The 14,642-nt window shown below is 40.4% G+C and overlaps 1 protein-coding gene and 1 long non-coding RNA gene across 6 annotated transcripts in view; one reads left to right on the forward strand and one right to left on the reverse strand.

Moving 5' to 3' along the window:
- Positions 1–680: 680 nt before the first annotated feature.
- Positions 681–6,539, reverse strand: LOC149747749 (uncharacterized). The gene is made up of 3 exons (XR_016395439.1): positions 5,641–6,539; positions 4,481–4,653; positions 681–3,836 (listed from the first exon to the last, which is right to left on the reverse strand). It is a non-coding gene; the product is annotated as an uncharacterized LOC149747749 (long non-coding RNA).
- The window catches only part of RTN4 (reticulon 4), a 66,520-nt gene continuing 57,984 nt past the window's right edge, over positions 6,107–14,642 (forward strand). Inside the window, exon 1 of one of the 5 annotated variants that reach the window (XM_089923173.1) lies at positions 6,107–6,903. In XM_089923173.1, the coding sequence (XP_089779299.1) occupies positions 6,342–6,903 (562 nt within the window). In that variant the 5' untranslated portion in view covers positions 6,107–6,341. The remainder of the gene's footprint in view (positions 6,904–14,642) is intronic. The other 4 variants (XM_089923172.1, XM_022597289.3, XM_022597290.3 and 1 more) reach the window with 4 other exon arrangements.

A 14,642-nucleotide genomic window follows, 5' to 3' on the forward strand; every position in this document is an offset into this window, starting at 1 on the left:
TGATCTTTCCCAGGGCTCTACTCTAGGCCTTTTTCTCCCATGGGCAGTAGACAGTATCCACCAACCTGCTTGGCCATCCTCTCCTTTACCCCACCATTTTTCCTCAAATATTTACCCATGAAACCTAACCAACAGGTTTAGCTACCTGCTCTCCAGACTAGATTTAAGCTCCAGCCCTAGTTTTCAGCTGTCTCCTGATTATTTCTACTACTCCAATGTTCTTCAGGCAACTCAAGTTCATTGTATCTAAAAACTTAGGTCATTATATCCTCCCCAGCCTTACTCACCCATTCTGTGCTCCTCTCCTGACTTCTTTTCTTTAATAATGGCAGTACCAATTTACCTTGTCACCTAAACTTAAACCTTAGAATCAGCTTCTCTTTCTTCAGCCTCTCCATCCTATTAGTCACCAAATTCTATGAATTCAACTTAAATGTTTTTCAAATTTATCTTCTCCTATTTCCTATGCTATTAGTTTAGGCTTTCATCAACTTCTGCCTGAACTATAAGCAATAGTTGTTTCACTTAGACCAGTCTGTCTGTCTGTCTCCCTCTCTCTATTATATACTGATACATGTAATATATATTCATACACATATGTATATACATACATACATACACACACATATGAATGTGTATACACACATATGTATATATACCTATATATTCTTACGTAAACTAGACTATATGTTCGTTGATGTTAGGAAATGTGTTAGATGCTCAATAGATTTTAGTTGAAGAAATGAATAATGTTTATTTTAAAGATAGTGACCACCTGGTTTCTATTTCCATTCACGATAAAATAACAAAATTTATACCTCAATGTTTAGGTATTAGGAAGAGTGGGATACCTACTAGAGTGAGTTATTTATAGCCCAGATAATTTTGTAAACTCTTCTTTGTAGTTCTTTTTTTCTCATGAGGACAGATTTTCTTTTATTTCTCTAAGATGGTTTAGGAATTTCTTTGCTTGGATTTGTGATGCTTAGAACAACTGATCAAAAATAGTTTTTTTGCTAGATCAAAATAAATATCACCAGAGAAATGATGCATATTAAACTAGGAAGGAAATGCAGTATTAACACAGAGGACCTTTTTGGGCCTTATGACTTTCACTTGCATATTATATGATTTCTCTTTGAAATTTTAATTTTAGGTCCAACTCTAATTGTCAGTGTATAACCAGCATGGCCAAAGACGTTGATCTTATACTATTTATATGTCTATTCTTATTACAGATGAACTTAGTGTATGTCAAGATGTTAGCCAGAACCATAAGCTGCATTTCACAAAAAGGTACATTTCATGAAATCTAAAATCCCAGTGAAATGGTAGGGACAATGACATAGCAAGCTGTTAATTTTTCCCTTAAGAGTGCCAAAATGATGTTTTAGTCTTTTTTGAATACAAAGGTTGAACGTAGCTCATTGGTGCTCTTTGAACACAAGCAAGTCTTTCTCTGTTGGCAAAAAAGCTGTGATGCACAGCTTCTTGAAACAGATTTGTCAGGAATCTACCTTTCATCTTTCTCCCATGGTTGCTGAATCTACTCTCCAGTCTACATCCTACAGTATGTAGACAAGAGTACACCCATCCCACGCTTTTAACTCTCTCGGGGGCATACATGATGCAAGGACAATTAACCTGTTCTATGTATGTATACCAGATTAGGTGTCAATTCGACACTCTACAATAAGGTATACTACTACGGAAATGGAATGGGCTATTTCCCTAAGTAGTGAGTATCCCTTTACTGAAAGTGTTCATGCACATTTGTGTCTGATTTGTTCAGTGCCGTTGTTCAGAGTCTTGAACAGTGCTTGGTGCAGAGTAAATACACAATGTATATATATACATATCATGTATGAATGAATTAAGCACATAATGGAAGCACAACATGGCTGATGTTTCAGTTAGCTTTTGCTGCGTAATGGACCATCCCAAAAGGTAGTAGTTTAAAATAGTGATTCATTATTTATCATGATTCTGTGGGTTGGCTGAACATTCATTCTGAGATGGTCTCATATTTCTGGGACATCAGCTCTGTGGCTGGGACGGCTAGGTCTTTCTCTCCATGTCTGTCATCTGGGGCCTCAGCATGCCAAGAGAGAGAGCGTGGAAGCTGTAATACTTCTGCTGGTTAGGCTTGGAACATTTCCAGCATATTCTATTGGACAAAAAAGTCACAAGGCCAGATCCTGAGATGGGGAAATTGACCCAACCTCTTGATGGGTGTTGTTGCAGAGTTTGTAGCCATTTTTAATCTACCACAGATGGCCAAGTTTAAAAAACCTTCTGTAGGGAATTCTTGTAATGGGAGGGAGATTGGTCAAGCTGATTTCCCAGAGTTCTTCCAACTCTGAGATTCCACCAGCCTGAATGGATATTTTTTAATGTTCTAAGAGAGAACAGTTATTAACCCATTGTAACTGGAAACTTTAAACTTCTACATCTGGTAAGATAATTTCAAAGATAATTCATTGAATAATTATTTTCTATTATTATGAACTAGAATTTATACTCTTCCTTTAACCATTTCAAAATACCTACGAGAATGTTCTTGTTAGTGAGAGTGGTATTTACATCTAGTTACCCTAATGTGTCACTAACACTACTTTTAATTCTGGTATAGCAGTAACATTCTCCTTTCCTTATGCTTTGTTGACCATTCTATGAACACTGGATAAGCTCTTTATTCTTATTCATCCATCAAATACTTAATTTTTTAGAAGTCACTGAGATAACAATATAAAATTCTTATTTTTCTCCTGTGTCAGAGGAGAGTGCTTATATTATTGCCTCAATATTTAATGCTATTTACTATTAAAATTATAAATCTACCACTTTTCTGTAATCATTCTTTTATGACAATTTTAATAAATTAAAGATATTTCTTTGTGACTATTTTAGTAATAGCAGATACAGAGATATACGAATGCAGAAATATCATATAAGCAACTTACAATTAATATATTAAAACCCTGTGAAACTTTCCATTAAGGAGTTTCAGAACAATCACAGTAGGAAAAACAGTATGGGGAAGACTGAACTGCTGATGGCTCAATTGTGATTTAATATAAAAGTTCATACCATAGAATTTTGCTAGTATATTTTTATATATGTATGGACTTGGTTGAAAAATCATGTATGTTTTTGATAATTTTTGACAAATACTTGAAACAGGACTGTTTTAGTTATTATTGAGGAATCTGTTTTGTTAAAAATTTTTACTTTGGCATTAACCTCCTGCCCCCAGATTCTACACTAACACTTCTCTCTTCCTACTCTTCCCAACCCTTCTAAAAACAAACAAACTCAAAGCAACTCACAACAATTTTCTAAAAATAAAGCCAGTTCATCTCTGTGGGACTGGTAAGTCAGGTCTTTTTTTTTTTTAAATAGATTTAATTAATTAATTAATTAATTAATTTTTTGGCTGCATTGGGTCTTCCATTGCTGTGTGTGGGCTTTCTCTAGTTGCGGCCTGCGGGGGCTACTCTTCTTTGCAGTGCGAGGGCTTCTCATTGTGGTGGCTTCTCTTGTTATGGAGCACAGGCTCTAGGCATGCGGGCTTCAGTAGTTGTGGCACACGGGCTTCAGTAGTTGTGGCTGGCGGGCTCTAGAGTGCAGGCTCAGTAGCTGTGGTGCACAGGCTTAGCTGCTCCGCAGCATGTGGGATCTTCCTGGACCAGGGCTGGAGCCCGTGTCCCCTGCATTGGCAGGTGGATTCTTAACCACTGCACCACCAGGGAAGCCCCGATAAGTCAGGTCTTGAATGTATTGTTGATAACTAACCTGATCAGGTAACATTGCCAGGAAATCTTGTTCTACCTTTCCTTTAAAAAAAAATAATAAAGTTTATTTATTAGTTTTACATTTACAGAAGAACTGAACATTAAAGAGAGTTCTTATACACTCCCATGCCCACCTCCCAATCGGTTTCCCCTATAACTAACATCTTGCATTGGTGTGATGAACCAATACTGATATATTACTAAAGTCCACAGTTTACATTATGGTTCACTCTTTGTGTTGTACAGTTCTGAGTTTTGCCAAATGTAAAATGTCATGTATCCATCATCACAGTGTCATACAGAATAGTTTCACTGCCCTAAAAATCTCCTGTGTTCCACCTCTGTGTCCCTCCTCCCTCCCCCCAACCCCTGCTTTTCCTTTTTAATACCCAAATTGAGCCTAGGGTAATATTAATTAGTTGGAGCTAAGAATTTGCTTAAATAACCCGTGATTCCCCATGGCAATCAACATTTCCTTTTTTTTAAAAAAATAAATTTATTTATTTTTGGCTGCATTGGATTTTTGTTGCTGCACATGGTCTTTCTCTAGGTGCGGCGAGCGGGGGATACTATTTGTTGCGGTGCGTGGGCTTCTCATTGTGGTGGCTTCTCTTATTGTGGTGCATGGGCTCTAGGCGTGCGGGCTTCAGTAGTTGTGGCATGCGGGCTCAGTAGTTGTGACTCACGGGATCTAGAGTGCAGGCTCAATAGTCGTGGCGCACGGGCTTAGTTGCTCATGAGGGATCTTCCTGGACCAGGGCTCGAACCCGTGTCCCCTGCATTGGCAGGCGGATTCTTAACCACTGCGCCACCAGGAAAGTCCCAATCAACATTTCTTAATCGTCAATTCAGACTAGCACTGTTCAATAGAAATAAAATATAAGCCATATATATTTAAAAATTTCTAGATGATGCATTAAAAAGAAACAAATGAAATTAATATTACATTTATCCCAGTATAGCCAAAATATTATCAATCCAACATGTAACCAATATAAAAATTGAGATATTTAAATTTTTTTGTACTAACTCTCAAAATCTAGTGTGCATTTCAAACTTACAGCACATCTCATTTCAGATGACTCACATTTCAAGTGCTCAGTAGCCAGGAGTAGCCAATGACTAAGGTATTGAACAGTGCAGGCCTAGACTGTGAGCAACTTGAAAGCAAGCTAACCTCCTCTCTCCAGGGCCTCCAGATTAGGCAGGAAGGGAATATTTTTGAAAGGTATATCAGAAAGATAAAAAGGATCTCTAAACCTCTGGATGCTGATACTTAAATGTTCTGCAACCACTTTCTTTAAACCCTCCAGTTCTGGAAAAAGTGGAATGGGGATTATGCTCATTCTGGCATACCAAAGAAATGAGTATGTATTTGGCTTCCTGACTCCCAGAAGGCCTGAATCATCCGAAATGTTGACTCATGAGCCTAAAGTGACTGAAATATAATGTGAATCAAATTTGCCCTCCAAGGCATCGTTCTCTTTCCACTTTCCTCTCTCCCCTTCCTCTTTGGGTGACTCATCCTTCTACCAAGTAAGAGTCCAGTAGCGGGCAGATCCCAAAACCCTCTTTGAAGGAGACGAACAGACTTTCAAATGGTCTGCCCCAGTCCCTAGATCGTCCAGCCCAGCTGTTTTGCCTACGTCATCCAGGATCCGCAGTTTAGACTGGGACTGATCGTAAAACTGTCAAAAATATTATTTTTTCTTTTAAGGTGGTGATGGTAGTAGTGATAAGGTGGTTTGGGAATTTAAGTTTGAAAAAAGACAATCTTATATCAAAATCTAAAATTTAACGTATACTTCAATCCTTAAGGCTACTCCACGGTCCCGTTATTTGGTACCTTTCTGCGCTCTGGGATTTTTCCTTTCCTGGGAGGAAAGTTTCCACTCCCAGTCCGCAAGATAACGCCTTTCCGGTGGCGCGCCAGGAGCGTCTCCGACCCCTCAGGGTAGGCAGGCAGCCGGCTCGCTTTCCCAGTACTCTAATTACACAGACTGACCTCCAGCTGTGGGCAAGGCCTAGCCGCCGCCCCCCCCCCATTTCGACCCTCAACTACCCTAGGCGGGCTGTGGGGTTCCCAGCTCCAAACCCCGCCCATCGAACCCAGCCTGGCCGGTAAAAGAGAGGAAGTGCGGTAACACCCACCCACTTGCGTCTTTTTCCTTTTCCGTTGGGCCGGCTGGTTGCCCGTCAACTCTATCTCTTAGTCGATTGGCTCGCTTCCTCCCGCGTTAGTGCCTGCCTCTCCCTGGCAGGAGGGTGAGTCACGCCAAACTGGGCGGAGAGTCGGCTGGCCTCTCTCCTTCGCTCGTCTGGGCGGCGGCGGCGGCGGCAACTGGGGACGGGGCGGGTGGCGCATCACGGGCGCGGAGACAGGAGGAGCAGTCTCATTGTTCCGGGAGCCGTCGCCACTGCAGGTCCCTCGGCTCTTTGGGCCCTGCCCCTCTCAGTCTTCCCCACCCCCCATAACAGCCCGCGGCTGTGAGGAGAAGCGTCTCCCGCGGAGGCAGCAGCTGCAGCATCATCTCTTCCCCGCCAGCAATGGAAGACATGGACCAGTCGCCAATGGTCTCCTCGTCCTCGGACAGCCCGCCCCGACCTCAGCCCGCGTTCAAGTACCAGTTTGTGAAGGAGCCCGAGGACGAAGAGGAAGAGGAGGAGGAAGACGAGGACGAGGACGAGGACCTGGAGGAGCTGGAGGTGCTCGAGAGGAAGCCCGCCGCCGCGCTGTCGGCGGCCCCAGTGCCCGCCGCCGCCGCCACCCCGGCTGGCGCGCCCCTGCTGGACTTCGGCAATGACTTCGTGCCCCCGGCGCCCCGGGGGCCCCTGCCGGCAGCGCCCCTCGCCGCCCCGGAGCGGCAGCCGTCTTGGGACCCGAGCCCCGCGTCGTCGGCGGAGCCAGCGCCCTCCCTACCCTCCATTACCAAAACCTCGCCCTCCCAGCTCTCTGAGGACGATGAGCCTCCAGCCCGGCCTCCCCCTCCTCCCCCGGCCGACGTGAGCCCTCAGGCGGAGCCCGCGTGGATCCCGGCCGCCCCTGCCCCCGCCGCGCCCCCCTCCACGCCGGCCGCGCCCAAACGCAGGGGCTCCTCCGGCTCAGTGGGTGAGTGCCGCGCCCTTCGCCTCGCGCCGCCCCTCGCGCCCCTCCCTCTTTTGTGCGCAGCCCCCAAAGCCTGCGCCCAGCCTTCCTCTCCGCCTGGAGGGGGCTTTGTCTGCGGACCTCGGGGCGAAAGCGCCCCCGCTGGTGGGAGCCGCGGGGAGCAGGGTGGGGCGGTCGAGGAAGCCCGGGCTTGTTCTTTATTGTCCGTCTGGGTGTCGGGGAACAAGTGCACCCCGCCCGCTCCCAGGTTCTTCTGTCAGGTCTCCATTCCATCGCGTCCGGGAAGTTAGGAACCCACCCCTTGCAGGAGCTGGGTGTGTATCGAGGAACTAGGGGTGCGGATTCATCGGGCTGGCTCGGTTCCGGGGTGAGGATGGAAGGCCTTGGTGGCCTAATCTTTTGTCTGCCCGTCTGGGTTGCTCCTGGGGAAAAGACGCAGTTTTGCTGTTGGTCTTTGCCTACATTCACCTCTGGCCCCCCTCCTCAACCCTCCCTCGGCTTGGGTGGCCCCATGCGCTTCATCCCCCCCTCCCCCCGCTGGTCCAGTGGAGAACGTCCACTTTGACCCGACTGCAGTGAAGGGAGAGCGCCTCCAGTGGTGTGGCGCGTGGAGAACTGGGGAGAGGAGTTCTGGCGAAGGCCTGCCACCGCCCAGCTTACCGGGTTGTGATGTGGTGTCTCTCCCCGCCTCCCGGCTTAACCGAGCCGGGGAAGTAGGACCTGGGCGTCGTGTTCCGAGGGGGCGCAGTGCTGCCAGGGGCTCTGCCGCAGGGTCAAGGGAATTGCTGTTAGGGTGGACAGGTTTAACCTATTAAGGCATCGTGATTGAATCGTAGAGAAAAAAGGAAAAGGCAAAATGGTTGACATTCCTAAAGAAGGGGAAACCTGTGGATTCCCTATCGGGAATAGGCCAGTTGAACTTGTGGCAGATTTACCATGAGACTTCATGAAATGTTTTGAGACAGACGTTTTCGTTTATTGGTTAGAAATACTACTTCGTAGAAGTAATGTTTTAGGTCTGCAGAGACAAATCTGCATAGTCTGTGAATAGTTTTCAAATCTTTTCATTCACAAGCATCTGGTTGTGTGTTATTATTATTAGTGACATTGTTTTATTACCCTTTTCATCTTGGAAAACTTTATTTTGGAAGAGAAAAAATCAAGTTCGTTAGAGATTGAGAATTCATCTTATTAGACACGTTAATTAGCTTAATAACAAATAGCTTGTTACTTTTGGGACAAAGTGTCCCACTAGTAGTAGGATTTTTATGTATAAAAGGGCAAGAATCAAGAATCAGGTAGTGTAACAGCCTGCTGAGAAATTGTCATAGCCTTGTAGGATTTTAGAAATGGTTCTTTTTCTAGAAAAAGGAGCTCAGTGGGAGATCACAGAAGAATTTTTTTTTCTTCAATTCACTCCTGCTCCACAGTGGGGAAAATAAGCCAATAGTGATGTTTCTGAGTAGCATTTTGATATTGACATACCCCCAAACATTACTCAAAACATTATTCACTACACTAAAGATATTAGAATCTGAGGAGTAACTCAAATTTTCCTTTTTCTGGGTAAAAACACACATTTTACAGAAACTAAGGTGAGGTAGAAAAATATTAAATAATAAGAAATTTGCAAATGATAAATTTAATGATTAAGAAAGGCATACTAATTTGTCATCTTGTATTCCTTCATGGAAACAAAGAAAAGAGTTCTGTTGTTTGAACCTTGGAGATTCAGGAGGTGACAGCATTCTCTTGGAATTTTGACTTTTGGAATACTAAGTTTGGAAGACAAAGGAGAAAGAATATTGCCTACTCAGCGACTCTATCTTTACATAGTTCCCTAATTCTGTATTGATGTTGCCTATTTGGAAAGTTTAGTTCCTTTAGTAAATACAGGAACATTATGATTTGGGGCACAGATAGTTAAGGCGTTTCACTGAGTCTAGGTTTCTTAACGAGTTCATTCATTCAACTGATTATTGATTACCTACAAAGAGGCACTATTCTAGGCTGTGAGGATATAGCAATAAGCAAGACACATGTGTTCGCCGTGGGGGGAGTACAGATAATATGCACATAATTAAGGAAGGCAGATTAGTGTTAAGTGTTTTGAGGAAAATAAGCAGAATGGTGGTGTGGAAAATGACTGAGATGTGTGGGAGCCTTTTTAGGTAGGGTGGCACTGAGAGAGGCCTTTCTGAGGAGGGGAGATTTAAGCTGCAGGTATAAAAAATTTCCAAGAAGCTCCTAGGAGGCAAAAGCCCTGAGGCAGTAATAAGCTTTGTATGTTTGAGAATCTAGTAAGAAGACTAGTGAGAAAAACTAGGGGGAGAGTGGTATAAGGTGAGCGTGGGGAGGTGGACTACACTTAGATCATTTGAGGTCTCTAACAGGCCATGGTAAAAAAATTTGCTTTTTAAAATATTGTTTATTTTAGAAATGTGCTCCTTAAATATTTATATTGGGATTTTGGAGCAGAAATGTAGTTTTGAAGACTTAGAGAAACTAAAAGGACTGATGTGAGTAAAGACAAAGAGCTGAGAAATGTGCAGAACATGGTTAGAAACATAGAGCAGTCTGACTGGAAGAGGATTTATGTTAGTGAATATGGTAGATCCCTGACAGTTGTGTATGAAACATTGTTGTTTACCCTATTTTTTGAGTAAACGCTGATTTCCCTTACTTGGTAAGTTGTAATTTTGCTGTTTGCTGTTGTGCTTGGAGCATCTCCATTGCAATGAAGTAACTGAAGTGAGACTGAAGCCTCTCCCCTGCTGACCATTTTTCATGGAGAAGCATTGGCTTCAGGTTAAAAAGGTGGTTGGTTAACCTAGGCTTTGAGGATATGCAAACATTCATAAAGGATGGCATTGAGCTGGTCTCTGGACGTGTTCTAAGCCAGTGTTAATTAAGATTGAAAATGTGTGGTAGATCTGGATTCTGAAGGGTGTTGAATGCCAAATTAAGGAATTAGGGTTTTATCATCCTGCTTTTATTCATGCTCTGCCATTCACAGTTGCCTTTGCTTTTGGCAATTTAAATAATGAAACAAAAAATGTTTTTGTTGTTTCCCAAATATAAAGTTATTTCATTATTTTTCATCCTTCTGAATTACTGCTTTAGACATTGGGAAGCCACTGAAAATTATTGAACTGAGGCATGGCATCATGAAAGCAGTGTTAGAATAGTGAGTTGGTGACAATATTCAAGATAGGTTGGAAAGAAAAATAGGGGAACTATTTAGAAATCTTTCACAGTAGTTCTGAGAGAGGTGAGTAGAGCCTGAACTAGTTCATTACTAGTTCATTCAGTGGAAATGGAATACAGGGAGGAATATAAGAAACTCTAGGAAGCATGCTTTTTTTGGCTCTGAATCTCTGTTTTTATAGTTAGGTTAATAAGACGTTTTATGAAAGCAAAGTTGATAGGACTTGGAGGCCATGGATATAAATACAAAGAAAAGAATGTTGATGCTTATTAAATCAATTTCAGAGATTGTCCAAAGTTGTTTTTGCAATGGAAGCTTGTATAGAATTGAATATTGCTCATAAGTATAGGTTATGGCTTAAGGATGAAAAATTATTAGTCTTTTACAAAGTCATTTATTATATGATTATTTATATCAGCATAGGAGCACATATTAGAAATGTTAAAAGATTTTGAGTGATACATAGTTTAATAAGTATCAGTCCTTAACATAAAGTTCAAGTAAACAGTGATGTGACACTCCCAGGAAGTAGTTGCCTCTAAAGAAAGGGATGTCATGCCATAATCCATTCCCCATCCTCTCTCCTCCTATTATAATCTAGAAAATGATAACAAGGAATGGAACTGATGAATTTAGAGATTCTGAATAATTCTCTTGTTAACCATTTCTAATTTTTTGACTAGGAATAACAGTTGGGAACAAGTGGTGTGCTCCTTAAGGATAAAGTGAATTACATTTCACATTGGTTCCTAGGAAGCTCAGTGTCAAATTTATAGTTCTTTTTAGTAACTCATGAGCTTCCTCAAATCCTTTTTAAAATGAAGTGATGAATATATATTGAACCTTTGATACATGTCTAATTATGTGGAATAGTATTTAGAAAACATGCTATTTGAGCACTGTATTTCTGTAAACTTGGAAGATTTGCTATGTTATATGAAACGTTTCCAAAAAGGAACATATTTTCTATTGTTCAGTAATTGATTCTGTTTTATGTGTAGTTATTTCATAATATACCTAAAAGCAGTTTATTTGAACCACTGCTGTTGCAAGGCCCCAACTTAAATGACACATTTTAAAGGTTCTTTGCTAGCCCAGGGTAAAAGTACCAACCAAATGGATAATAGTTCTTGATTTTTCCCTGGGACCTCTAAGTAGAAGTAAATGTTGGCAGATGAACTATTCTTATAGTACATTCTTTGAGACTTTTTGTTCCTGTTTCTAAATATAGACCCTAGAAGGTCCCTCTGGGGGTGGTAGCACCAGGGATGGGAACTGTAAGGGCAGAACCATAATTCATCAGCAGTGTTTAAATGGGTGAGTGTGACCTTTGTGGCTAGCTAATGTAGGACATAGGCATGCAAAATGGTAGGACCCAGCTCTGCTTATGCTAAGGTGTTCTCAGACCAATGGCCTCATCATTCTTCTCAACTCTAAAGGGGAATTGATAATCTCACATCTAAATTGATGGTTTTTTGTTTCTTGGAATGGTGATTCTTAATTTTTAAGTTACTTTACTCATGTGTTCCCGTAACATTCTATTCTTACCTCATCATATGTATCATACTATATATATGGGAATGGTATGTTTACTCATTTCTGTTCACCAGACTATATGCTCCTTGAGGAAGGGGGCTGTATTACCTTTTTTCCTTGAGGAAAAGGACTGTATGGCATTATATTTGCATTGCTGAGCACAGTGCCTTAGATGTGGCATAGGCACTCAGATATTTGTTGAATGAATATAATATTATAGATGAATCCTGATCTATATTCTGTATCGTTCTAGAATTACTGCAATATTTTCTCTCAAATAAAAATCCCAAGTCTTGGGACTTGCCTGGCGGTCCGGTGGTTAAGACTCTATGCTTCCACTGCAGGGGGCATGGGTTCCATTCCGTGGTCAGGGAAGTTCTGCATCGCGGTGTGGCCAAAAAGAAAAAAAATATCCCAACTCTTTTGAATTAAAGCATTAATTTATTTACATATACAAGGTATATGGATGTACCCTATTTTATTTAATCAGTCTCTTATTGATGGTTAATTAGGTTGTCTTTCAGCTTTTTCTGTTGTAAATAACATTGCTGTGAACACCTTTATATATACCTCTTTGCAAATACATGCATAGAAGTATATATATGTGTTGTAGGATATATGCGTTGTAGGATAAATTCATGTAAGTGGAATTATTGATCCAAAGGGTATATGCATTGAAAATGTTGATAGATAATGCCAAACAATAGGTACTACTCCTACTCTTATAGTAGGAGCTGTAAGCTGCTAAATATTGGATTATCTTTTTAGTAGTCCCTGAGTCCTTTGCTTAGGTGGCCCTCTAGTTTAAAAAAAAAACATTATTTCTTTAATGACTTGTTCTTATTACCATAGATGAAGAAGGCTTATAAAGTTTTGTTGTTCAAACAGATTTGGCAATAGTCTGGTTATATTGGTGATCCCTTGGAAGTTCAATATTAAGAAAAAATTAACACACTTTTTTTTTTTTTAAACCAGGTTTAGGGTGGAGTACGGGGACAAAAAGATGAGTAGAGATCGTAGTTATGAGAGGTACATGTAGGAGATTAGGAAAGAATACAAGCCCCCACCCGTAAAGTATTTTCTGCTGTCTTAAAACCAGAGGACTCTTGTGGTTGTACTATAGGGCCAATTATATATTTATGTTCCGTTAGCTGCCTTTGTGAAAAGAGAAAAAAAATCGCTTGTTTTTTTTCATCCCCAACTTTATAGACTGACTTGTAAATTTGACTAATTGGAAGGTGCCATTGTTAAATTTATTTATCTCGGTGTTCTGACAGCCCTAGGTGAAGCTGACCTAAAGCATTAAAAAATTTTTTTTAATCTACTGGAGTCTCTGGTTTCAGAAAAGAAGGGAATTTACTTGTTTAAAATTCTGTTCATCTTTGTTCTAAGGGGGTTTAAACCTATCATATAAATCTCTTTCACAAATAGCCTTTATAACTTTTCAGTCTCAACTAATCACCATCATTATTAAGTTATTGAGAGTTTTATTATTCTACCAAGTTCTGGATTCAGTTTGCTAATATTTTGTTAAAGAATTTTGCATGCCTGTGTAAGGAATATTTTTCTGTATTTTTATTTTCTTTTAATAGCCTTGTCTGGTTTTGGTATTAGTGCATAAGTCTGTGAAACATTTTGAGAAGTGCTTGCTCTTCCTTAATTTGCTGAAAGAGTTTCATAAGCATCCTTCGATGTTTATAGAATTTACTAATGAAGCCATCTGGCCTTGGAGTTCTCTTTGTGGAGATGGTTTTAAATTATGGGTATTCTTTTTTTAAGTGATATAAGGCTATTCAGATTTTCTATTTCTGCTTGTGTCAGTTTTGGAAATGTATGCCTTTCAAGGAACTTGACTATTTCATCTTGATGAGTGGACATCAAGGAATTTGTCCGCTCACCTAAGTGTCTAATTTATTGGCATAAACTTGTTCATAATATTCTCTTATTTTTTAGGATTTATAGTGATAGTCCCTCTTTTATTTCCAATACTTATTTTTCTCTTTTTCTTGATCATTTTAGGGATTATCAATTCTATTGATCTTTTCAAGGAACCAACTTTTGGTTTCATTGATTTTTCTCTGTAGTTTGCATGTTTCCTATATCATTGATTCCTGCTGTTACTTATTTGGGTTTAACTTGCTCTTTTTCTGGTTTCCTTAGGTGGAAGCTTTAAACTTTGAATTTAACCTTTTTTCTAAAAGCATTTAGAGCTATAAATTTCTCTCTAAGCATTGCTTTAGCTGTATCCTGCAGATTTCCATTATCATTTGATTTAAATTATTCTTTAATTTTTCTTGTGATACATTCTTTGATCCATGAGTTATTTAGAATTGTGTGTTTAATTTCCAAACATTAGGGCATTTTCCAGAATTCTATTTTATTGATTTCAGTTTAATTCATGTGGTCAAAGAACATGCGCTGCATGATTTCAATCCTTTTAAATTTATTGAGATTTGCTTTATAGACCAGGAAATGGCTTATCTTGGTGTATGTTCCATGTGTACTTGAGAAGAATGTATATTTTGTTGTTGGTTGTAGTGCTCGGCTCTATAAAAGTCAGTTCATTGGAGTGTTGTCTAAATCATCTATATCCTTGTTTATTGAGTGTGTGTGTTATGTGCATGTGTGTCCAGTCTCTCAATTAACTGAGAGTTGAGTGTTAAATTTTTAAAATAATATTTGTAGATTTGTCCTTGTCTCTCTTTAGTTTTTGCTTCATATACTTCCATTACACCTTTCCCATATACCTTTAGTGTTGTTATATCTATTTAGTGTTATGTCTGATTACTCCTTTTTCATTATCAAATGCCCCTCTTTACCTTTGGTAATCTCAAGATAATACTCCTTGTGTTTGAATCTACTTTTGCTCGACATTTGTATAGCCATTCCAGATTTTGTAGGATAAGTGCTTGGATCATATATCCTTTTACATTCTTTTACTTTTAATCTACCTGTGTTTTTATGTTTAAAGTGTGTGTCCTGTTAAGTGGCACATAGT

Source organism: Delphinapterus leucas, chromosome 13 (genome assembly GCF_059928025.1).
Source record: "Delphinapterus leucas isolate spDelLeu-1000000601 "Yukka" chromosome 13, BTC_Dleu_Yukka2, whole genome shotgun sequence".
Classification (NCBI taxonomy): domain Eukaryota; kingdom Metazoa; phylum Chordata; class Mammalia; order Artiodactyla; family Monodontidae; genus Delphinapterus; species Delphinapterus leucas.